Source organism: Anser cygnoides, chromosome 17, assembly GCF_040182565.1.
Source record: "Anser cygnoides isolate HZ-2024a breed goose chromosome 17, Taihu_goose_T2T_genome, whole genome shotgun sequence".
In the NCBI taxonomy this organism is placed as follows: Eukaryota; Metazoa; Chordata; class Aves; order Anseriformes; family Anatidae; genus Anser; species Anser cygnoides.
Genome location: NC_089889.1, coordinates 2,291,930 through 2,314,410, shown reverse-complemented (window position 1 = coordinate 2,314,410; position 22,481 = coordinate 2,291,930). Strand labels below are relative to the sequence as shown.

The following is a 22,481-nucleotide window of genomic DNA, read 5'->3' as shown; positions in this document are numbered from 1 at the left end:
CGCCGGCGCGATGACGTCACGAGGGGGAGGGGCTCGGCGGCGCGGGGGAGACGGGGGCTCGCCGCGGGGCTCGCGTGCTCCTCGCGAGAGCTGGCGGTGAGTTCTCGCGAGATTTGGGGGGCAGGGGGAAGCCGTCCCCGGTGCCTGGCAAGGCCCGGCCTGGGGGGGGGGTGAGGGGCCCTGGGGGGGAAGAGCCGCGGTTGTCGCCCCCCGCCCTCGGTCCTGGGGCTTCTGTGACCCCCGGGGGGGTGTGGGTGGGGCAAGGGGGGGGACTGCTCGTTGCGAGAGGTCGGGGTCGTCGTTCTGCTTGGGGAGGCTGCCCCACAGCCGCAGGCCGCGGTAGGCCGCAGAGCCAGGCCTCGTCGCCTTCGCCCAGAGTGCCCCGAAACGCCTTAAAATGCCTCCAAAACGCCCCCAAAGCACCACGAAGTGTCTCGAAACGGCCCAAAATGCCCCCCAAACGCCCCACAAAACACCACAAAGCACCCCAAATAGGCCCAAAATACCCCCAAAACACCGCAAAGTGCCTCAAAATGGCCCAAAATGCCCCTCAGGGGCCACAAAACACCACAAAGTGCCTCAAAACGGCCCCAAATGCCCCTGAAATGCCCCCAAAACACCACAAAGTGCCTCAAAATGGCCCAAAACACTGCAAAATGGCCCCAAACACCTCAAAATGCCCCCCAAATGCCCCGAAACAGCACGAAACGGCCCAAAATGCCCCTAAAATGTCCCCAAAAAACACCACGAAGTGCCTCAAAATAGCCCAAAATGACCTCCAAGAGCCACAAAACACCACAAAGTGCCTGAAAACAGCCCAAAACACCGCAAAACAGCCCCAAACACCACAAAACGGCCCCAAATGCCTCAAAATGCCCCCCAAATGCCCCAAAACAGCACAAAACGGCCCCAAATGCCCCTAAAACGCCCCAAACCACCACAAAACGGACCCAAACGCCCCTAAACACCTCAAAACGCCCCCAAACACCTCAGTCTCTTCCCCTCCCGCCTGCTCCTTCAGCGCCCCGCCGTCGCCGCCTCAGAGCCGCGCTGGGTGTCGGGCGCTGCCCTGGCCATCGCCGTGACCCCCTCCCCGTTTCCACAGGGCCAGGACATGTTCCTGAGGCGCGCTGCCCGCACCCCCTGCCCGCGCTGGGCCGGGGCCCTGCCGCACGCTGCCGCCGCCTCAGCCCAGCGGAGGCGATCCGGCCGGAGCCCTTACAGAGCCGTGGTCTTAGACGCCAGCGGGGTGCTCCTCCCGGCCCCGCACAGGACAGCCGCGGGTACGTGCTCTCATTTCTCATCTGGTCTTCTCGTTCCTGTGTATTTAGGCAAAATACATTTCACACGTCTCTGGTGGTCACCTCTGCTGTGGGTGAGATGTTCAAGAAGCTGCAGTGGCTGCGATGGTCACCGCTCGCTGCGCAACGTTCCCAGTTGCACCATCAGAAGCAGCCAGCAACCGTGTCGACGTCTCCAGGCCAGAGCCAGGCCACTTCTGGTGATAAAACAGCCCTGTAGTGGCACTGGTTGATAGCACCTAACGTTGGCACTGCCCCGCAGGACACAAAGAGCTGTGTTTTCACCCCAAGGGTACCACACTAAAAGTAAAGATCAGGTTCTTTGGCTGGGGAAATGCTAAACCTCTTTATGTCTTGGTAAATTACCTCAGCCCGTCACGATTCTCATTAGTCTTATCTATCAGGTTTTAGGTTTGTAGAGGGATTTCAAGCTAGTTTCCCAGTTCTGATGATGCCATATCTGCTCTTTCCTGGCTTTCTCACTTTTCTTTACATAGACTGGGAGGCCCGGAATTGTATTCCAGCCGGCACCATCCAACGAGCTGTAACCTCTGGAGGGGAAAACAGTCCCTCTCTCAAGTACTCAAGAGGAGAGCTGACGACTGTGGAGTTTTTGCAGGAGCTGGGACAGGAGTGCTTTGAGATTGTAAGCCAACTACCCCTTCCTCTCTTTGTGCTTCCTGACTGCAGGGAAAGGGGATCCTGCAATGTGGGAACCTGGTGGTTCAGTAAGGAGAGAGGAGCTTTTAAAATAAATCCTTCAATGGAAGGGTTTGGATTTACCACCTGGGCAGCATTGCTGTCTGATCGGGGCAGGCTTCTCACTGCCGTTATCATTCTGCTACCCAGGCAGGATGGTGAGCAGAATTTGCCTTCACTTCCACCAGCTTCTTCCTCCGTATTTCATAACTTTCTGATTTGAAGACACCTCTGGGATCACCTGAGATGAGAAATCAGAGAATCAAAGACCAGCTGAAAGGCTTTTGCTGCTAGTTCATGCATGAACATGCTTGACAGATGGAGACTGGTCTCTGAGTAGGGTTCTTAGGATCAGTAGAAGCCTGATGAGGTCTTTTTGAAACATCTGACTCTGAAATGCAGATTCTTTTCCCTCTTGTTGAACGGTAATCCAGTATTTATCTCTAACCTGCCTCGATTCCATGACAGGATGAGCTTTAGCCTATTCCTCTTTGCCAAAATCAGCTCTTTAGCTCTGCTGCTTCTGTAGAATTAGTAACCTGAGAACCAGATTTGGTCTAAGCAATTTAGCTGGGAGATTCCCTGTCTGCCTTCTGCTGCCAGAGGAAGCGGGGCAGCAAGATAAGATGATCGGGCAATCTACCTACCCAACCGCTCTCGTTTCCCTTCCTGTTCAAAAACCATTTATGGCTAATTATCATTCCTGGGGGTTTCTCTGGTTTTCTTAGGCAAACGTCTGTGTTCCAGTGGACTCTTTTCTCTCCAACTTAATCAGACGTGAGATGATAAAACAGCTCCCCACAATGGCAGAAGCAGTACAGTGTATCCGTGCGGAAGGCCTTAAGACAGCTCTTCTGAGCAACAGCTTCCGTCTGTCGAACGGAGAGAGCTTTCTGCCCCTCGACCAGCAGCACTTCGATGTGGTAAGCCTGGATGGATTACGAGATGTGTTTCTGAAGCTAGGACTGTAGAGAGCAGTAACTGAAATTCTTTGCGTGCAGGTAGCAAAGGAAAGGCTACCAGCAGCACCAATTAGCAGATGTACAATTAGCAGTCACCAGAATCACGTCCTGTCAGCCCTCTGGTCCCCGTGTCCTTTGTTTCACACATTCCTTCGCCTGTCGGCCTCACCCCCACCCTCCTGTCCTCCGTTTCCAACACTGCACAGACGTTGTGGTCACAGCAGGCGCGTGCATAACCCGTTGCTTGTCGCCACAGGTAGTTGAAGCTCATCGGGAAGGAAAGTGCAAGCCAGATCCTCGTATCTACAAGCTGTGCTTGGAGCGCTTGGACGTTCGGCCTCAGGAATCCATCTTCCTCGACAGCAGCAGCCAGAGCCTCCAAACAGCGGCCCGGCTTGGCATCAAAACAGTGAAGGTACAAAGCAGTGGAACCAGGTCAAGCTGTGGGCACGGTTTCTAAGCCCAGCAGCCGTGTTTGACTTGAGCGGCCCAGGATTTTCAAATGGAAAAGCGGCAGACTCACGTTGGCAAGCCTTTTGTTTCAGCCTGTCCTTATTCCTCCAGGATGTGGCAGGGTTAAAGGGGAGGATTACTGGCAGAATCCTTACTGGCGTGTTTCTTTCATAGCTCTAAACCCTACAGCCAGCATAACCTGGGAGAAGTTGCTTCTCTTTCATGGACCTCATTTCCCTGTTAGAGAAACAGCCCTAACGTATGGTTGAGACAACCACATCCATCTGATGTGAGATTGTAAAACGTATTTAATAAATTTCTGGGAACTGAGGCTTCAAGAATCTGCCACCTGGGCAATGCTTAACTCTCAGGCTTTGGAGACAGAGAGCACAGGGATTTTACTTTGGTGAGGGGACCGCTGGGATAAGGGTAAGTACGGGACTGGTGGGAAGAGGGAACTCTGCTCCCCGGGATGGCACGTGAGGAATTCCAGCTTTTATCCCAGCCCAAGCTCACGGTGCCAATGTCACTGTGAAAGGTACATCGTGGGGACAGAGACCGAGGTGGGAGGCTCAGCGAGTGCTGGTAATGGCACTTGGTGTTGGCTGAGGCTGACCAGTGAATTCCTGCACGTCTCTGAATCAGTGCCGTTAGGCTCACGGGTAAATGCATCACAAGCGCGCAGAGCTCCTTTCCTAGGCAAGTTTATCTTCGAACTCCCTCTCTCCTTCTTTCAGGTCGATGATCTAGAAGTAGCACTCAAAGAGCTGGAAACCCATCTGGGCTTTCCTTTGCAAGGCTTTGTGCCGTATACTTGTTCAGTGAGACCAACCGTGGAAATTCCAAAAGATCGTCTGCAAAAGTACCTTGAAAATGTCTTCAGCGAGCAGGCAACAGGTAGTGCAGCACTTTTTGCTCTCCAGCCTGAACGTTCACGTATCCTGGAGCCGTTGGCTCTTTCTGTCATATGGCAGGTGGATTGAAAATAATATTAAGGAAAGGTTTCAGTGATCCATCACTGCTGGACTGGGAAGCAACATTTTAGGACTTCATTATCTGGGAGGCGCTGAGCACAAGTTGCCAAAGAGATGCCAGGAATATTCCTGACCTGTGTCCGTCTGTGAGCTGCTGCTGTGGCCCCCAGGGGTCTGTGGCTGAGGAGCAAAGTGTAGGTTCCTGATTGCTGCAAATGAGTTTCCAGAACCAAGCACGGGAAGGGAAAGTAAAACCTGGAGAAATGGCGAGAAATAATCCCAGATGTTGCTTGTGTTTCCTGACCCTCTGCTCTGATCTCTCCAGGTCCGCTGGTGTTACGGCAGTTTGGCCGTGGCCGGGCTGCCCGGACCTATTACGTCCGGTTTGGAGACCGCTCGCTGGTGCTGAAGAAGGAGCTCCCTGACGGCCAGCTTCCCCCAGGCCCTGCTGTCGGCAGAGAATACAGGTGAGAAGGCAGCTCCGCTCCTCACGCCAGCTGGCTGGCAGAGCCTGTAGTCCCAAACCAGCTTGCTGTGCCGGAGATCTCTGCCTCGGCAGGACTCCTGCGGAAGGCTGTGACGATATTCCCGTGATTTCCCAGAGTGGATTGGATCGGTCTTGAGGCTTTGGGCCAAAGATTTTGGCGTGCTTCTCTTCCCCCACCTCGAGCCACCTTACTTTAGCATCTGTAAAACTGAGCGCAGGACTCTTTTTAATATTGTGCATCTGCCTAGCGACAGTGCAGTTCAATTACTGATTCCCTAATGCCTTTCTGTGCTGAAACAGCTCTCTGGCTTGCCCTGGCAGGGTACTGAAGGCACTCTCTGAGGCTGGTGTTCCCGTTCCCGCTGTACTTGCTCTCTGTGAGGACAGCAGGTAATCTCATCCCTCAGCTTTCCCTCTCCACTTGACAGCTTCAGCCAGATTCCCCCAAGAAGCGGGGAGAAGGAGTGCTCCTGTCAGGGTGGGTCAGGTGTAAGAACCCAGGCAGGCAAACGTGTGTTCCTGTGGGTTTGCAGAGCGAAGGCACAGCGACAGATCTTGCTGGCCTGCGACTCCTAGGATGGTTTTGCAAAGCGGTCACAGAGTGATTCTGGCCCTCTCCCTCCCACCTGCCTTCCCGTGGCTGTGCTGGTGTTTGCCACGCTCAGCCGTGTGGTGGCATCGCTGCCCGCTGCTAAGCAGCTGTCGGGATCTGCCCCGGGAGCTGCTGTGTCTCCCAGCCCCAATTCCCAAATTGTGCTGATCTGATCAGTGTTTGCCCAGTCTTGGCTCGTTTATCCTTATTTTAGCGCTTAATCAAAACGCTCTCTTCCCCTGAAAAGCAGCTATAAAAATGTTGTAGTGCTTCCCACTGACTCGGTGTGCTCAGGTGAGGAGGTGATTTTTCTAACTGCCAGCTTCGGGGGGCTGGAGGGGCTGCACTGATCACGCCACAGCCACGTGCCCCCGGCTGGCAGCCCGAGGTAGGCTTGAGCCCAGGCCACAGCTGGGTGTGAGCGCCCAGGGAGCAGTGCTCTTGAGGCTGCCCTTCCCCTCGGAGTGCAGGTAAAGACTGGGGGCTTGCTCCTGGTGCAGGTGAGACCTGCAGGGTGGTAGGTAGCGGGATTAACCTCGGACACACCAGTTCCACCTTGCTTCCCCAGCACCCTTGGCGCGCCCTTCTACCTGATGGAGCACTGCACCGGCCACATCTACAGCGACGCCGCCCTGGCAGCGCTGCTGCCTAGCCAGCGGGGGGCTGCCTACGCTGCCATGAGCCAAGTCCTCGCCAAGATCCACGGCGTAGACCTCGGAGCAGCCCGGCTGGAGGACTACGGGGAGCGTGGTGAGGGAAGGCTTTGTATCCCTGTCACCGTTTTCTCTTCCTGGGTACCAGCGTTTCGAGGGACAGGCTCAAGTGCGGGACTTGGACCAAACCTGGGGAAAGCAAAGGAGTGCGGAAGAGTGCCTGCATCCCCAGGCCTCTTGGGAGGGCGTGGAAAGCTGCTTTAAATTCTCCAGGTCTGTGTTTCCTGCTCGTAGCCCCCGGAGCTTCCTGCCATCAGCAAGAGCTGCACTGTGGGTGTAGGAGTGACTCGTTTGCTGCCATCTCTGGGCACACGAAACTCTGCTCAGCTCCTCCAGGTTCTCTGCAGGGCTACCTCAGCTTCTCAGAGCTGGCGGAAAAGTTACGTTTCTGTCCAAGATTTGACTATTTCCACCAGAATATCAAATCCAGTGCCCAGATACGAATGTATGGGACCCCTGGAAATCACAGTTAAACTCTTGTAGCTTCTCTCAGGGTGCTGGACTGAGACCTGCTTGGCTGTTTGACTGTTTCAGCACGTTTCTTTTATTTATCTCTTCTGAAACCTCTTTGTGCCTGTTCTTGTCCCTGAGAGCCTCCATTCCTTCGTTACAGGTAATTACATTCAGCAGCAAGTTGATTCCTGGACAAAGCAGTATCGAGCTGTGGAAACTGATGTCATCCCAGCCATGGAGAGGCTCATCAAGTGGCTGCCTCTGCATTTTCCTGACTCTCAGGAGGTGACAGTTGTGCACGGTGACTTCAGGTACTGCTTGGCTGACAGCATTTCCGTGGAACACCTCCTGGGTGGTAGAGGGGGAGCAAAAGTGCTCCCATATCTTCCCCCTACTGGTCCTCTCCCAGGAAAACTGGGGACAGAAACTGGCAGCACAAACACCGGTCTAACGCTGGGGAATCGCAAGCTGTTCCTCAGAACTCAGTGCTGGTGCGGGTAGCAATGCTGTTTGGTGTTTACGGAGCTCGTGAGGCTGCTGAGGTGTTGCAGGAGGTACGGCAAAACCTGCCTGCTGCCAGCCTTAGACATAAAGTCGTCCAGGAGCGGTGTGGCTGGGATCAGAGGTGCTCTCTGCGCCCTGGCAGGATTACTGCCCTCTCTTTTCGTCCTCAGTGGGCTGCTGCCCTCTCCTGGGGGTCAAATTGTTGAAGGCTGTGCTACACACAAAGTGCAGAACATGACAGGGGAGGGCCTCGAGTTACTGCGTGCCCTTAAAGTGACCAGAAGATCTCCCTGGACAGTGACTTGTCAGCTTTGCTTTTTGGCTAGCCTGTCCTGGAACATGTTAATGATCCAAGGCCCCACATAACTGGGTTTCGTTCTTCAAAGTGCAGTTCAGTTCATCATTAACCAGGGAGTTCGCTGTTGAGTAATCTCTGTTCTCCCTGACCTATGCTTGCAGAAATTATATTTCACTTGCATAACCTCTCAGAGGACTCAGCAATTTTTGCACAGAGTGAAGAGCACTGGAAGGTACCTACTGCTGCTGAGCCCTGGGATTTTTTTTTTCTCCCTCTTGAGACTTTTCTGATCTCTTTTTTCCCTCTGATACAGGGTGGACAACCTGGTCTTTCACCCAGAGAGGCCAGAAGTCCTTGCTGTCCTTGGCTGGAAGCTTTCAACTCTAGGAGATCCCATCTCCGATTTGGCGAATAACTGTATGGCCTTCTTCCTGCCACCTCACTTTAACGCACCGAGAGGTACAGAGAGGGGCAAAGGCACGTTTGACACACACACACAGAGGAACCAGAGTTCTGAAACAGATTAGCTCCTGCCCTTAGAGAGCTCAGCTGCAGTTCGGAAGGGCTGTGGATCGTGTACCGTATTCCCTGCTCTGCCCTTTCTCTGAAGAGCCCTACGTTCCTCCAGGGCAGAAGCATTTCTCTGCACTGCACAGGTCCCTGTGCCACGATCACCCCGTCCCCAGTTTGTCTCCTGCCTGCCGCCCGTGTGGTGAGGAATTGCCCCCGCTGTGAGCCCTGCTGCGCGCTCCCTGCCCTGCTTGGTGCTGGCCCCGTGTCCCTGCACACAGATAGCTGTTATCAAGCAGATCCGTGTTCAAAAACCAGTCTGGATTCTTCTCCCTCTCCCTGCAGCCCCTGCAGGGCTCTGCCACGAGGCTCCTGGTTCCCCTAGGAAGGGCCGAGCTGCCCGGTGCCTGCTGACTCCTTTTGCCCCTCGTGTCTTCCAGGCTCGGCGCGGTGGGGTCTGGGGCACCCGGGGGTCCCCACTGCAGAGGAGTATTGCCAGATGTACTGCGGCCACAGGGGAGTGGAGCGCCCCGAGAACTTTCATTTCTACATGGCCTTTGCCTTCTTCCGACTGGCCGCAGTGCTGCAGGGACGCTACAAACGCTCTCTGGCAGGTGAGGAGCCCAACCAACGTGGCCCAGTTCTGCGCAGGTCGCTGGAATTTCGGGCAGTAAAGCAAAGCCTGGCGTGCCTGGGAGGTATCTGGGTCAGCAGGAGAGCAAGGCAGCCCCAGGCTTTGAGGACAGCACGTTTTGTGGTCCAGTCATGTCCTGCAAACATTAAAAAGGTCCAAAGGGGGGCACGCAGAGGGCACTTCCCCAGCTGCTGCTTTTTTGGTGGACGTAAGGACTGCGTTTGCCTTTTGTGCTGATCGGAGGTCGGGGGCTCACTTCTTTCTTGCGAGGACTGAGCAGAGCCCAGAGCTCAGAGGCGTGTCCTACAGGCGGAGCTCTCAGACTTCCGAAGTAAGCCCCAGCCTTAGAGCAACTGGGAAGCAGGGAGGTGGGGGGGGGCTCTCGGTGCTGTTTATCTGCACACATCAGGTCTGGCCTGGGAGTTTTTATCAGAGAAAAATAAGATGGTATTTGCAAATTCCTTAGAAGAGAGCCTCCCCGAGTCCTTCTGTGCTGGCCTGGACGAGGACACGCGGCTCTGTTTGGGATGTGGCTGTGTCACGCGGGTGCTTTATTCTTCTCTCGTCCCCAGGGAGGCCAGCCCCAGGTGAAAGCCGCCCGGAGCACGCAGAGTTCGTGGCAGACCTGGCCTGGGACTTTGCCGTCAAAGAAGGATTCCGCGTGTTTGAGAGCCTCCCTGCTGCAAAGCCTTGTGCACGGCGTTACAGCACCTGGGCCAGGCAGGGGCCGTTCCTCAGCAGGAGCTGCGGCACCTGGCCGTGTCCTGGGGCTGCCTCCGTGCCCCAGGTCCCCCCCGTCACTTCCCTCAGCAGCCTCTTGGGGATGGCCGAGGGTCTTTACTGCAAGCCGGAAAGGATCTTGGGCGTCCAGGGGAGTTTTCTGAATTCCCAGCCCAGGGGGACTCTGCGACCTCTGCTAGAGCTGCAGGTGAGCCGTCTGCCTTCCTAAAGCAGCTTTGCTCCCTTACACCGGGGCGGAGGTCGCGGCATGCCTCTCAGTGCCTTTGCATTCCCAATCACATCAGGCACTTGGCACCCAGAGCCCTGTGACTTGGCGAAATTGCTGGCTGCGGAGTTCGTATTCTAGGAAGCAGCAGTTCCAGAAGCTGGCGCTCCCTTCCCAGATTAGCAGGTTACGGCCAGGCCAGCTGCGATAAATGGGGCTGCTCCCCCAGGGCACTGCCACCGACGCTGATGGAGGCCCAGAAATCGGGACCTTTCAGTCCCGTGCTGCCAGTCCAGCGCTCACTCGCTCCCTTCTCCTGGCAGGGCTGTCTCTGGGAGGGAAAGGCCGAGCGAATATTCTTTGTGACAGTGCCTCCTGGTGCACTGGCTGGGGATGGCCCTTCAGCAGGGCAGAGAGCTGCTGGCGCGCCCCGCATTTCCTCCTTTTTTGTTCTCTCAGCCTGCTCTCCCGGTAGGGACTGTCCCTGCAGGCTCCCCTGCCAGCAGCCAACTTATCCCTGCCCGGTGAGAAGCGTGGGATCAGACAGAGCAGGCTCTGGGATGCCGCTTGGACTTTGGCCCTGCCACCGTCCTGGGCTCTCCCGAACGCAGCGGGTGCTGCTGCAGCCCTGGTCCCTCGGAGCGGAGGGACGTGGGTTCTGTCTGGTGTGGTGGCGAGGAGGGAGAAAGCAGCTACCCAAACGACACACCAGGTCGCATCTGGGGTCAGTGGCAGAGAGGAGGGAGTACTGTCAAGTCCCAAACGGTAGAGTTTTAGAGACGCATCTCTTCTTTCTGCCAGCACAAGGCAGGGCAGGCCAAAAAACAGCTACGAGGACGCCTGGGTCCCCTGCCCAGGCTCTGCAAACCCATTTCTCGGTGCTGCTGGTGGACGCGGGGTGGCTCAGTGTGCCTGTGGCTCTGGGCTGGCTCCTGTTCCGAAGGGATTTGCTGGGAGTGGTGTCCTAAGTAATCATTCCCAGTGCGTGTCACGAAGGCAAACATCGCTCTCCTCGAGTTGCCGCCGAGATTGGGCTCTTAAATTGGGCCCTTAACATACTCCAGTGACGTTATCGAGTGCAGTGGGTTGCTTAACTGCCTTTTAACTGCCAAAAAAAAAAAAAAAACAACCGATCCCGTCTGCTGCTGAGCCTTTCAGAAATGTTTCCTTGTGCTCACGCAGCAAAAACCAGCGTGTCAGGGTGCTTAGCAGCTAATCCCGGAGAGAAGCCGGCTGCAGGCAGTTTGGAAGTGCTGAGAGGAGCACATCCCCTCGCCCTTCTTCCAGACGCTCATCTTCAGACCTGGGGGAGAGTCCCCGGGTCTTCAAACACCGGGGCTGCCGCTCCGTCCCTCCTCCGTGCCCTGGGCTTGCGGTGCAGGCACCGTTCCTGGCCTGGGGGAGCAGAGCCCCCTCATCCCTCCGGTCCCTGCCTTCTCCCCGTCCATCGCACCGCTTCTTCCCTTGGCATCGCCCCTGCGCCCTCAGCTGTGGAAGCACGTCGTAAAGCTGGGGGGAGGAGGCCAGGGGTGGGGTCCTGCTGCCTGCAGAGGAAAGATAACGGCAGCGGGGCCTTAAACGGCTGAGCAGGCCCGGCCGAGGGCTGTCGCAGCGCTCCCAGGCTGGGCAAGAGCCAAGGGAAAGGGCCAGCTGGCGCTGCGGGGGCAGGGTTTGTCCCTGCGAGATGGAATTCGGCTGAACGAGGCAGCGCCTGGGCTGATCCTGCCATGCCCTGCACGGGAGCGCTCGGGTCCCAGAGGCTGCCCATGCCCCCAGTTCCCCGGGGAGAGCTTCTCGAGGGGAGCACAGCAGAGCTCAGCCTCTCTCTGAGCAAACACGAGTGCCTCCGGCCGAGGCAGTGGGCCCGCGGCCGCACTGTCACGGCCGGGGAAGGGCCAGGGGAGGACGGAGAAGGACGCAATGTGTCTCGTCTTCTTCCAGCAGGCAGAGTGCCAGAGCCAAAGCGGTGTCTCCGATGCTGACTGGGCAGGCCGCGGATCAGGCTAGCCGGGTGAGCAGGCACGTACACCTCACAGCTCATCCTCCTGTGGCCCAGATAAAGCAGCGGGGGGGGACACCTGCCTTTTGGGGCCGGGAGGAGCGCACCGGGAATGTCACACAGGCATTGCAGCCCGGGGCCAAAGAGCCCAAGGGGAGATTTGTCCTGTTTGCTCTGGGATCCTGGGCGTTCGGAAGGAGCTGAGGCATTTGCTGTCGGGCTTCCCTGGCCCTGCAGTCCCTTACTTGCCCCGCGTGGGCGTGGATCTCGCTCTCACACAGGTCTCTGGAGCAGAACATCGCAGCCGTGCAGACCCCAGCCCAGGCCTGAGCCCCACGCCCAGCTGAAGGTCCCACAAAGATCTGGCCGAAGGTCCCGCGTGCCTCACAGGACAGCAGGCTGCAAACCGGAGCTGAGACGGCGCTGGGGAGCCTTGGGTGTGAGGCTAAACCAGCCCCTCTGGCGTGGGAGGGGTCACGGTATCTGCAGCCTGCGAGCTTTTGAATTTCCGTGGTGTTTGCTGTCATCTGGATCAATAGCTGTGGGGCAAATTCCATCCCTGGGTCATGAGGCTGCAGGCACGAGCCTTGCAGCGGGGAGAGCCGGGCCGGGTTTGGGAATGAAGGAGATGGAGCAGAGCCTCTCGCCTTCAGCACATCCCCAGCACCCCGTGGGTGCTGGGACTCCCGTGGTGGGGGAACTGGGTCAGGTCCTGGAGGACTCTGGCTTCTGGGGAGTCCCTGGAGCTGAGGCCCCTGGAACTGGGAGGAACTGGGAGGAACTGGGAGGACTCCACGGCCCCGGGGCTGCAGTGGGTCTCTCTGGGTTTCCCTGGGGCGATGCAGATCAGCGGGGGGCTTCCAGTGCCCCACACGGAGCAGCAGCAGGGAGGACTGGGGGCTTGTGATCGTGGTGATTCCTGGGCTCTTCACGTGTTCTCTGGTATTAATTCAATATTGAAGTGCTGGGCGTAATTCTTGGCATTCACCGGCTTAACAAGGTCGTCTCTTCGGTATCCTCCGCCCGTTTTGCTCCCACTGGAAACTCCGCTGGGGATGGTGGGATGCGGCGGGGTCCTTGCAGTGATGTGGGTGGCGACGCCTGGCGCTGGCTCCTCCGGCACAGGAGCGCTCTCGCAGCCCAGGCCCGCAAAACCTCGTTATCTCAGCGCCCCTGCTGCCAGGGGAACGAGGGGTGCTGCGGGAGGGCCCCGGGACGGCCGTGCTGGCTGCTCAGCGCCGGGACCGTGGGGCTGCCGGGGAGCCCTGTAACCTGAGCTGCGCCTTCTGGAGCCGCAGGATGAAACCCGACCTCCCGCAGGCGTTCGGCCCCGAAGGAGGGGGGACTCCGGGAGCCTGCAGCCGCCTTGGCGCCTCCGGCCGCCTCGTCCCGCTGGCAAGCGGGATCCCGGGCTGAGCCTCGGAGGCTGGGGCTCCCCGGGGGGCGTCCCCTCGGTGCCCGCGGGGCGAACGCCACGAACGGGGCCGGGTCGGAGGCGCTGAGCCCCCGGGGGGAACGGGCTCGGGGCCGGCACAACCTCGGGGCAGCAGCGGCGCTGCCAGCCTCGGGCTGCCCGTGCGGGCACGCGGGTGGGCGGGGCGAAGCGAGGCGGGGGGCGTGGTTATGAATGGAGGGGGGCGTGGCGATGAGCGGCGGGGGCGTGGTCACGAGCGGCGGGGGCGTGGTTATGAATGGAAGGGAGCGCGGTGATGAATGGCGGGGGCGTGGCGCTAAGCCGCGCGGGGGGCGTGGCCACGCGGAAAGGGGGCGTGGCCACGCGAAAAGGGGCGTGGCGCGGCGGGGGGGGCGTGGCGCGGGTGGCGGCGCCGTGCTGTCGGTGCGGCGATGCTGCGGCTGGCGCTGCGCTCCCCCCGGCTCTGCCGGGGCCCGGCCCGCCCCGGGGCTCCGCTCTCGGCCGCCGCCGCCGCCGCCTCGCCCATCCCCGCTCCCAACCCGCGCCCCGACATCGCCTACAAGAAGGTAGGGCCGGCCCCGGGGGGGGGCGGCGGCAAGGGCTGCGCGGGGCGAGATGGCCGGGGGGATAAGCGGGGGGGCTGTCCCGACGCGGCTCGGGGTGTCACGGTATGGGTGGGGGGTGTCCCGACGCGGGAGGCTGTCACGACGCAGGCGGGTGTCCCGGTATGGCTGGGTGGGTGTCCCGACACGGCTGGGGGCTGTCCCGACGTAGGCGGGTGTCCCGACATGGCTGGGCCGGCGTCCCGACGCGGGTGGGTGGGTGTGTGTCCCGATATGGGTGGGTGATCCGACACGGGCGGCTGTCGCGACGCGGGCCGGGCGCTCCTTCCCCGCGGCCGTGGCCTGGAGCTCGGCGAGAGCGGGACCCGCCCCGGGCCGGCCCCGCTGCCCCGGCCCCGCTGCCCCGGCCCCGCTGCCCCGGCCCCGCTGCCCCGGCCCCGCTGCCCCGGCCCCGGCCGTGCCCGCAGGTCCCCGCAGGCCGCCGGGCTGCCCGACACCCGCTGCCGGGGCGATGCAGCCCCAGCCCCGCGGGTGAAACGGGGCGCGGCGCCGGCGCCCGGGGCGTTTTCCCCCCTCTCCCGAGGCTCCCCGGGGCTTCGGAAGGACCAGGTGAGAGGGGAGCCGCCGCGGTGCGGCTCCTTTTTGTCGGCTGGCGGCTGCTGGGCTGCCTAGGCCAGAAAATCGCCTTCAGATCCGCGTGGTTTTGGAGCCCCCCGCAAGCTGAGTCCCTGGAATTAAACAGCCTGCTAAGCAGCCAGCAAACAAATACAGCTCGTAGCGATTCCTCCTAGGTCTGGCTCCGAGGCGTGACACTGCTTCGCTTTCTTCCTTGCAGATTTTCATAAACAACGAGTGGCACGATGCGGTCAGTAAAAAAACCTTCCCAACTATCAACCCAGCGACAGGAGAAGTTATCTGCCAGGTTGCCGAGGGCGATAAGGTAAATATTCCCTCTGAGATCTGTTTGTTTGCAGCACGCAGGGATTGCGGAGCGGCTGACCTGCACCAATGCTGCGTCCAGTGCTGCTGCTGTCCTGCCCGAGCACTGCTCTCACAAAACCCCCCGGCTTTGCCTCTTCCCAGCGGCAAGCTGGGACTGGAAAGGGTGGGGAGGAACAGACGTGGTGTGGAGTGGAGCCTGTGCTGGGAGGAGCAGCCGTGGGTGGAAGCTGCTGGGCCAGGAGGGGATGAACGCTGAGACCCCTGCTGTGGTGGGAGCGTGACCCAGAGTCATGGCAGGAGTGGAAACAGAAGGCCAGGGTTGCCTGAACGGCCTCCACGTGCTGTGCACGTGTAGTGGGAGACCGTCCCCAGCCCAGGGAAGTAAAAAAAAAAAAAAAAAGAAAAAGGAGGGAGCAGCCATATAATTGCCCTGTGCTTTATGAAAGGCCCTCCTAGGAGTCTGTGGCACAGCAAGGTTTTGTTTCCCAGCAATTTGGGGCTCATCCTCCAGTCTGGAAACTCGCCTGTATTCCCCAGGGGAGGGGTGAGCGAGGGAACCCTTTGTTGTTTGCTTGTCCGTGGCGCAGTGGCTTGTCTTGGCGAGACCATTACAGCAAGGCAGAACAGAAAAAACAACTAAAAGCAAATTAATGTCCCGACTGGACAAAATGAGGGATTAGAGATACTTGATCAAGGAAAAAAGTGCTTTAGAATGTGCTAGTGAAATCAAATCCTGAAAGAGTGTCAAAGCAGACTTCTAAAGCTCTTTCCTTGCCTTGTTCTAGGATGCAAAGATTAACCCAGCAGATGATATTGCAGAAATAGTGTCAATATTTGCAGTCCACATAGCTGAAATAAGAGGCACAGGTGGTGTTTCCTCCTGGAGCCCAGGGAGGGCATCAGCTGCGTTGTGAGAGGGAGGCCGGGGCTGGTTGCTCCCTTCTCACCCCCCTTGCTTGGACTCCTCTGCAGGCCGATGTGGACAAGGCTGTTAAGGCAGCCAGGGCAGCTTTCCAGCTGGGCTCGCCTTGGAGGAGGATGGACGCGTCTCACCGCGGGAAGCTGCTGAATCGCCTAGCTGACCTGATTGAGAGGGACCGGGCTTACCTGGCGGTGCGTATCGCGCTCCGTGGTCCCTCGGCCGGGGCAGAGGCGGGTGGTGGGAGCCCATCGGTGTGGTGAGGGCGTCAGCCACAGCTAACTCTGAGCTGCCTGGGAACCTGAAAGTTAAAAAGCCAACATGCAGAACTGACACGAGGAGCAAACTGAGAATCAAATCTAAATCCGTACGTGTGGTATTCCTCGTCTCGTGCTTCAGGCAATCTCAATGTCTTTTGTAGGCGCTGGAAACTCTGGATAATGGCAAACCGTACTCCGTCTCCTACTTGGTGGATCTGGACATGGTAGTCAAATGTCTCAGGTAGGCATGGAGGCTGCGGTGACAGCGCGGTCGCTTCACGCCCCACGCTCCTGCTCAGCTGCCTGTGGAAGCTGAGCCTCTGATGCCTCTGATTCAGGCTGGTTCCGACCCCTTGGTATTATCTGGCCCTTTCAGTCTCTGTTTCCATCTCTTACCTTTTTTTTTTTTTTTCTTTTGGTTAAGAAAATTCCTTTTGTTTCTCCTTCCTGTGACTTTTCCAAAGGGCTCTTGTTGTACGTATGTTGCCCTCTTACCGTATGCAGAACTTGCACAAATCTGTGGTGCAGTGCAGGAGTGACACAACAGATGCCACACAAATTGCTGGCAAATGTGCGAGACGAAAGTTTGCATTTACTGTCCACTCTTAAGATCACCTTCCTGGGAAATACTTCTATTAGTGTGCACTTTATGAAGCGACCGAAGAAGGGAGGAAAGCAAAGAGCTGGAGGAAATCTTCCTTGTTTTCTGTTTTCAGTTCAGTGACCCAAACTTTGTTGTTGCCAGGTACTTTGCAGGCTGGGCTGATAAATTCCACGGCAAAACCATCCCTTTAGACGGAGACTTCTTCTGCTACACCAGACATGAGCCAGTGGGAGTCTGTGGACAGATAATCCCGGTAAGTAAAATGTATCAATAGGTCTTGAAATAGTATTTCAGGAAATGAGTGTTACGACGAGGAGGTATCTTAAAGTGCGAGTCTGTTGTGAAGCGCTGCTTCCTTCCAATGCTAAAAATAAAGTGATCCTGGCTCCAGCCGGGAGGGCTGTTACTTTGCTCTGGCAGCACAGACCTACTTGTTGATTTCATGGGGTATGGGTAAGATTTATTTTGTATCTGCTGCTGCTGCTGCAAAAAAAAAAGAATATTAGCCCCTTTATTAGTCCAGAGCCACAGTTAAGTTTAAACTTCTGTTTTTAATGCTAGGTAGTAGTTTGTACAATGAGGAAACGGAGAACTAGCATGCAAAATTCAGTTTTATGTAACTGGTCTTATTTCTGTAACTGGTAGCAAGCAGAGCAAAGAGGTTTGTCAACAGCAAGGCCTCAGGTATGCAACGATCCCTGGACGGTGATACCTGCGTGTAGGAGTAGCCACATTCTGGTTGTTGCATGCTGTGTTTGCACGGGTTTTGTGTCTGCATTGCACAAGAGCTGAATGGAAATGCCTCAGCGCTCTGTGAGCACTGCCCTGTCATTACAAAGGTTTCTTGCAAAACATGTAAAAAAAAAAAACATTTAATGGCTAAACGGAGAGTAAAGATTAATTCCAAAAAAGCTGTGGTTTCGCAGTGGTACTGAGAGGCTTCACACGTCAGTACAGTTTTCCTGGGCAAGCAGAAGACAGTGCTTGAAAAGGAGCCAAAAACCGCAGCTAGGGAAGGATCAGAGGCTGCTTCCATAGGTGCTGCACCTCCAGATTTGAATAAAGCTCGCTCGTTACTTGCTCGGTAATTGGAACTTGCAAGCTCAGACCAGCAAATCTCTCCTTGTTTTCCAGTGGAACTTCCCGCTGCTGATGCAGGCGTGGAAACTGGGGCCTGCCCTGGCTACCGGGAACGTGGTCGTGATGAAAGTGGCGGAGCAAACCCCCCTGAGTGCCCTCTACATAGCCAATCTGATCAAGGAGGTGAGGGGAAGGGCTGGGTTTCCATCGGCTGACTCGCTAGCGCTGCTGGAGTTGGGGTAACGCAGCCAAACTGGAGGGCACGTGACAGGAACAGAGGAGGGCCGTCTGGTCTGGAGAAAGGCTGGATTGTCTTGGATATCTTAGTGTTTGGATATCTTAGCGTTTGGTTCAGCAAAAAAAAAACACATTCAAACACCATCTTCATAAACGCATATGCAGAGGACATCCTCCTTGATTTAGGGAAGGACTCTGAGGTTCAATTGAGTAAACTTCAGGGTGATTAGAGAGCTAAAATACGTGCTAAAATAAAAGCTAAAATAATATATAACTCCAAGCCATGTTTAGGGTGCAGGGTGGGGCGAGGAGTTGTCCCGGTTCTTGCAAATTAAACGTTAGAACTGAAGACCTGGGAAATGAAAATGAGCTAGGCAGGGCTCTGTTCTTTGTGGGAGGCGTTTCGGAGGGTTACTAACAGCCGAATGCAGGTGAAAGCCTTGATTCGTGGAAGGAATAACGTTGCCCTCTCCTGCTGTGAACCTGCAGGCCGGATTCCCCCCAGGCGTGGTGAACATCATCCCTGGCTACGGGCCCACTGCGGGCGCTGCCATCTCCTCCCACATGGACGTAGATAAAGTGGCCTTCACTGGCTCCACAGAGGTGAGGGGGGGCCTTTACCTTTAAGCCCTCGGGACGTAAAGATTATCTCGTGTCTATATTGCTTCTTTTGTACAAAATACTGGAGGTGCATCACCTTCTACAGCTTCCTTCAAGAAATACAGCTGACTTTACAACGTGACATTCAGTTTTCCTTTGCGTAAGACTCTTTTTAGGTGCTTTCTTTAGAGTATTTCCTATTGTTTTCCTTGATCTGCTTTGTTCTAGAGGCGACACTCTAGGCGGACTTCCCTTAAAGCCCTGACAATGAAGGGATTACTGTCAAACTGCTGACTGCCACCTAAAACCAGCCGCCCTGCCGGGTGTTGCTGCGGGCTGGAGGCAGTCCCTAACGCCTCTTCTCCTGGTGCAGGTCGGGCACCTGATCCAGAAGGCTGCAGCAGAGAGTAACCTGAAGCGGGTGACGCTGGAGCTTGGAGGAAAGAGTCCAAATATCATCATGTCCGATGCTGACAGTAAGCACCTGCTAGCGGAGCGTTTGGTCTGTGCGTTTCACGCTGGCTTTCTGCAAGCAGAGCTGGAGGGGAAAAGAAAGCTCTCCTACGTCGTGTGTCCCCAGCTCTGACACCACCTGGCTGTTCTCTCTGCGTGAAGTCTCTGCGCCTCCTGCTGCAGCTGCCGCATTTGTGTATCAGGGCTTCTTCACTCCCACTTCTTTCCCAGTACTGGGAAGAAGCTCAGTTATCAACAAATGAGAATTGTTTCAGTATCTTCCTTCAGCTTTCTCAGTTCTGTTTTTCTTTCTCTCTCTTAGTGCTTACCGCCCTTTTCTGTCCTTATGCAGTTCTGGTTCTCTCATCTCTTGCACATGAGTTCATTTTTGATCTGGATGAACCAAATGCATTAGTAAGGAAGGAGATTCTACTAGAGCCAAACTAACTCATCTTTAATATCTGTTAATTTCAAATAATAACTATAATCTGCCTCAGATCAGATTTTTTTTTCCTATTATGGGATGCACTAATGGATCTTTATGCTGATTAAATCTGTATCTAACTACCAAAGCATAGAAAATGCCCGTCAGCTGAAAGGACCTCGTGTCACTGATGCTCCAGTAGCTAGCATGATAATAGTTCAAAAAAAGCCACTTACTGACTTGGGCTGGTTTTGTCTTCCTCTTCTCCCCCATCTTAGTGGACTGGGCTGTGGATCAAGCCCACTTTGCCCTCTTCTTCAACCAAGGGCAGTGCTGCTGTGCCGGATCCCGAACGTACGTCCAGGAAGATATATACCATGAGTTTGTGGAGAGGAGCGTTGAGAAGGCCAAGTCCAGGGTGGTCGGAAACCCGTTTGACTCTAAAACGGAGCAGGGACCTCAGGTGAGAGCAGGAAACGTCTGGAACTGTTATTTCATGAAATTATCCCAGTCTTGAGTCATTGTGCATCTGTAGGTCAGGATCAGGGGTATGCTCCAGTCTCCCACATAATCTCCTTTGAACTGTGCCCATTACGTCTGTGTGCAGGAGGGAGAAGTTAATTAACCATTCTGGTTATTCCAAAACCTCCACTTGAAACTGGCACTTAAAAATCCTCATCTCCCTTTGAAGCTGGCTTGGCAGCCTATTGAAATGGGGAACTGCGAGAGCCCAGTTGCGTGCCGGAGAGGCTGCAGCCAAATCCTTTTTTACCCCCTGCAAACATCAAGCTCACCTGTCTGTCCTGGCTCTCAGGTGGACGAAGAGCAGTATAAGAAGATCCTGGGTTACATTAGTGCTGGGAAGCGTGAAGGAGCCAAGCTGCTGTGCGGTGGCAGCCCCGCTGCAGACAGAGGCTACTTCATCCAGCCAACTGTCTTCGGCGAAGTGCAGGACAACATGACGATCGCCAGGGAGGAGGTGAGACCTGCGGCACCTTTCTGTCACCTTCACACTTCTTTGTCGCTTTGCACCCACTGGTGTAACACGAGCCGGGTCTGCAAGCACTGGACATTCACGTAATGAGAATAGAAAGAGAAACTTGGCACTCTTTAGGAAGTTACCGCAGCAAAATTCCCTCCAAATTACATGCTGGGTGCTTCATAATATGGGAAGTGACCACAGTGATACTTTGAATGTAGCGTCCTGTGTAACTTCCAACATACACACACAACTCCAGCATCAACCACAGCCTCTCCTGGGATCACTTTGCAGTTTTTCACTTGATCTGTTTGGATCTTGCAGATATTTGGGCCTGTCATGCAGATTCTGAAGTTCAAAACAATTGAGGAAGTAATTGAGAGAGCAAACGACTCCAAGTACGGTCTAGCAGCAGCAGTCTTTACGAAGGACCTTGACAAAGCTAACTATGTGTCTCAGGCCCTGCGAGCTGGAACAGTTTGGTGAGCCTTGACACTTTTTTTCTCCCTAAACTGCTGGCAGCTTTCATGTGCGCTGTGATCTCTTGTTACACTTGCTCTTTGATAGCCTGTCTCTGCTTTGGATCAAATTTTACAAGTACCTCACTGAATGTAATGTCAGACCTTCAACTGCAGTGCTACTTTCGGTGAAATTTAGGAATATTAAGTTTCCATGCTCTCATTGTGAACTAGTGAGTGAGATGGGGGAGCAGAACTCCAGCACTGCAGTTGGCAATGACAGCAGCTCCTGCAGGGCTCTGGGCTTGTGTGATGCAAGACACGAATTGATTTCATGGTGTTCTGTTTCGTGGCTGATAAAGATGAGGTTCCAGCATTGATTAAATTTGCTGGTTGAGATAACTAACAAATGGGGAAATTGTGACTAGAAATTCATCCGTCCCTCTGCTGTACACAGCTGAGATGTCCATTTGCTGTGGAAAAAGCTCTTCTGTTAACCTGTTCTGAAGCTGTAGGTGCTTAACTCATGCTTTCCTTTTCAGGGTGAACTGCTATGATGTGTTTGGTGCACAAGCCCCATTTGGTGGCTACAAAGCATCTGGGAATGGGCGAGAGCTGGGAGAGTATGGTCTGGAGGCGTATGTAGAGGTGAAAAATGTGAGTATCCCCTTGTGTGAGTTCTCCTCAAACATCTGCTGTAGCTCCAAATTGTCTCTGTACCTGCTGGTGTGGGCCTGAGAGTTACTGTTCTTTCTAATGCTTGAACCGAACTTGGAGCTGCGCTTCTGAAGTAACCACAAACAAAACTCCGTGCAACTATTTAAATCAGAAAGCTAGTCTTGTTTTGTACAGCTTTAGAAAACAACGGTATGTGACCTGACTGACTGATTACCAATTGCCTGCACCACTTGGCACCGTTTAGCTGTCTCTCACTGCAAGGAGTGGAAGTGTGCTGGCTTCTCTGCAAGCTTATTTTGTGGAGAGGCTGTGCTGGGGGCAAGCGTCAGTGGGGTGGAAGCTTCTGTGTGTCCAAACTGTCAGATGAATACTGGGCACTTATCGCTCAGGAGGAGGAATCTGAGCAGTGACCCCCAGCATTAATGCCGCTCTCTGGAGCAGCATTGCTGGCGTTGGGCAATAACTTCCTGGAAGGCGAGGCAGAAGGGCTGGCACTCGGTCTTGCCCGCAGCTGTGGTGTCTGACAGGTGATGGAGCTCGTGGGCTGCGGTGGTTTGCCTGCGGCTCCCGAGTCGTGACCCAGCACAAGGTGTGGAGCAGCTCAGGGCCTCCGGCGTGTGCCCGGCAGGGAGCTCGTGTGGTGTGGGAGCAGGCATGGTCGGCTGTGCTCTGCTGGGGCTCCTCTCTCCCAGCGAGCAGGGAGACCTCTGGAGAGGTGCAGGGACCACCTCTGAGCTTCCCCCTGCCTCTTAGGACAGGTCTCCTGACCCCGGCCGGTGACCGCCGCCGGGGACACGCTGTCCTCTGGCTCGTGTTCCCCTCGGTGCGGTGCTGCTGCCCTTCAGGGGAATGCAACCGGCTGCTGCCTGCAGGAAAGTGACCTGTGACTTTTGTTTGCCCTAGGTAACGATCAAAATCCCACAGAAAAACTCCTAAAGGACAACAGCCCACCCCCCACGTTTGGAGAACACCTATGCAGCTTTGTGAGGAATAAAGCAAAGGAAACCTCTTTAACACGCAAAGCTTAGGTGGCAGCCGTGTAACTCTGCGTTAAGGAATTATGCTTCGGAAGGTGCCCGGAGGAGCTCTGTCTTCAGAATACTGCAGCCACTTGGGAACAGGGCCATACTCCTGTTGCAGCTGATGAAAGCGTTGGGTTTATTCCCTCAGAAAATCATTTATTCGCTTGTTTGCGGTAGGCTTTGTAAGCGCTTCACAGCTCCAGTGCAGCGTGGGGGGGTGCTCCCCTTTTTGTACCTGCGCACAATAAAGTTTTGTCACTAAAGCTGCCCCTGCCTTCTGTTGGAGCACGGGGGGGTGGCAGTGAGCTAAGGAGGGACTCGGA

General features: G+C 55.8%; 2 protein-coding genes across 10 annotated transcripts; both read left to right on the top strand.

The window, feature by feature from the left end:
* Positions 1-2: 2 nt before the first annotated feature.
* Positions 3-12,499, top strand: ACAD10 (acyl-CoA dehydrogenase family member 10). 9 transcript variants are annotated; one of them, XM_066979355.1, is made up of 15 exons: positions 7-96; positions 1,106-1,283; positions 1,799-1,947; positions 2,729-2,923; positions 3,219-3,377; positions 4,153-4,312; positions 4,715-4,856; positions 5,198-5,266; positions 6,037-6,218; positions 6,795-6,945; positions 7,750-7,913; positions 8,387-8,560; positions 9,153-9,508; positions 11,468-11,537; positions 11,807-12,499. In XM_066979355.1, exons 2-14 carry the CDS (start codon positions 1,115-1,117, stop codon positions 11,531-11,533), a joined length of 2,136 nt encoding a protein of 711 aa, XP_066835456.1. In that variant the 5' UTR covers positions 7-96; positions 1,106-1,114; the 3' UTR covers positions 11,534-11,537; positions 11,807-12,499. The 9 variants fall into 9 exon arrangements, with proteins under 9 accessions (XP_066835455.1, XP_066835456.1, XP_066835454.1 ...); XM_066979353.1 differs by having other exon boundaries at positions 5,177-5,266; positions 7,750-7,895; XM_066979351.1 differs by having other exon boundaries at positions 5,177-5,266; positions 11,471-11,537.
* An 828-nt stretch (positions 12,500-13,327) lies between these two features.
* Positions 13,328-22,421, top strand: ALDH2 (aldehyde dehydrogenase 2 family member). Its single transcript, XM_048073999.2, has 13 exons — positions 13,328-13,505; positions 14,338-14,442; positions 15,417-15,557; positions 15,785-15,864; positions 16,369-16,480; positions 17,362-17,490; positions 18,034-18,147; positions 18,518-18,620; positions 19,300-19,484; positions 19,836-20,000; positions 20,325-20,482; positions 21,001-21,115; positions 22,040-22,421. The coding sequence occupies exons 1-13, from the start codon at positions 13,371-13,373 to the stop codon at positions 22,070-22,072; spliced, it is 1,575 nt and encodes a 524-aa protein (XP_047929956.2). The 5' UTR covers positions 13,328-13,370; the 3' UTR covers positions 22,073-22,421.
* The last annotated feature ends 60 nt before the right edge of the window (positions 22,422-22,481 follow it).

Coding starts and splice junctions, on each gene's coding strand:
- ACAD10 (XM_066979350.1), top strand. CDS start 1,115: ATGTTCCTGAGGCGCGCTGCCCGCACCCCCTGCCCGCGCTGGGCCGGG. Junction 3,378..4,152: donor TTGGCATCAAAACAGTGAAG/GTACAAAGCAGT, acceptor TCCTTCTTTCAG/GTCGATGATCTAGAAGTAGC. Junction 7,914..8,386: donor AGGTACAGAGAGGGGCAAAG/GCACGTTTGACA, acceptor CGTGTCTTCCAG/GCTCGGCGCGGTGGGGTCTG.
- ALDH2 (XM_048073999.2), top strand. CDS start 13,371: ATGCTGCGGCTGGCGCTGCGCTCCCCCCGGCTCTGCCGGGGCCCGGCC. Junction 17,491..18,033: donor TAGCCAATCTGATCAAGGAG/GTGAGGGGAAGG, acceptor GTGAACCTGCAG/GCCGGATTCCCCCCAGGCGT. Junction 18,148..18,517: donor CCTTCACTGGCTCCACAGAG/GTGAGGGGGGGC, acceptor CTCCTGGTGCAG/GTCGGGCACCTGATCCAGAA.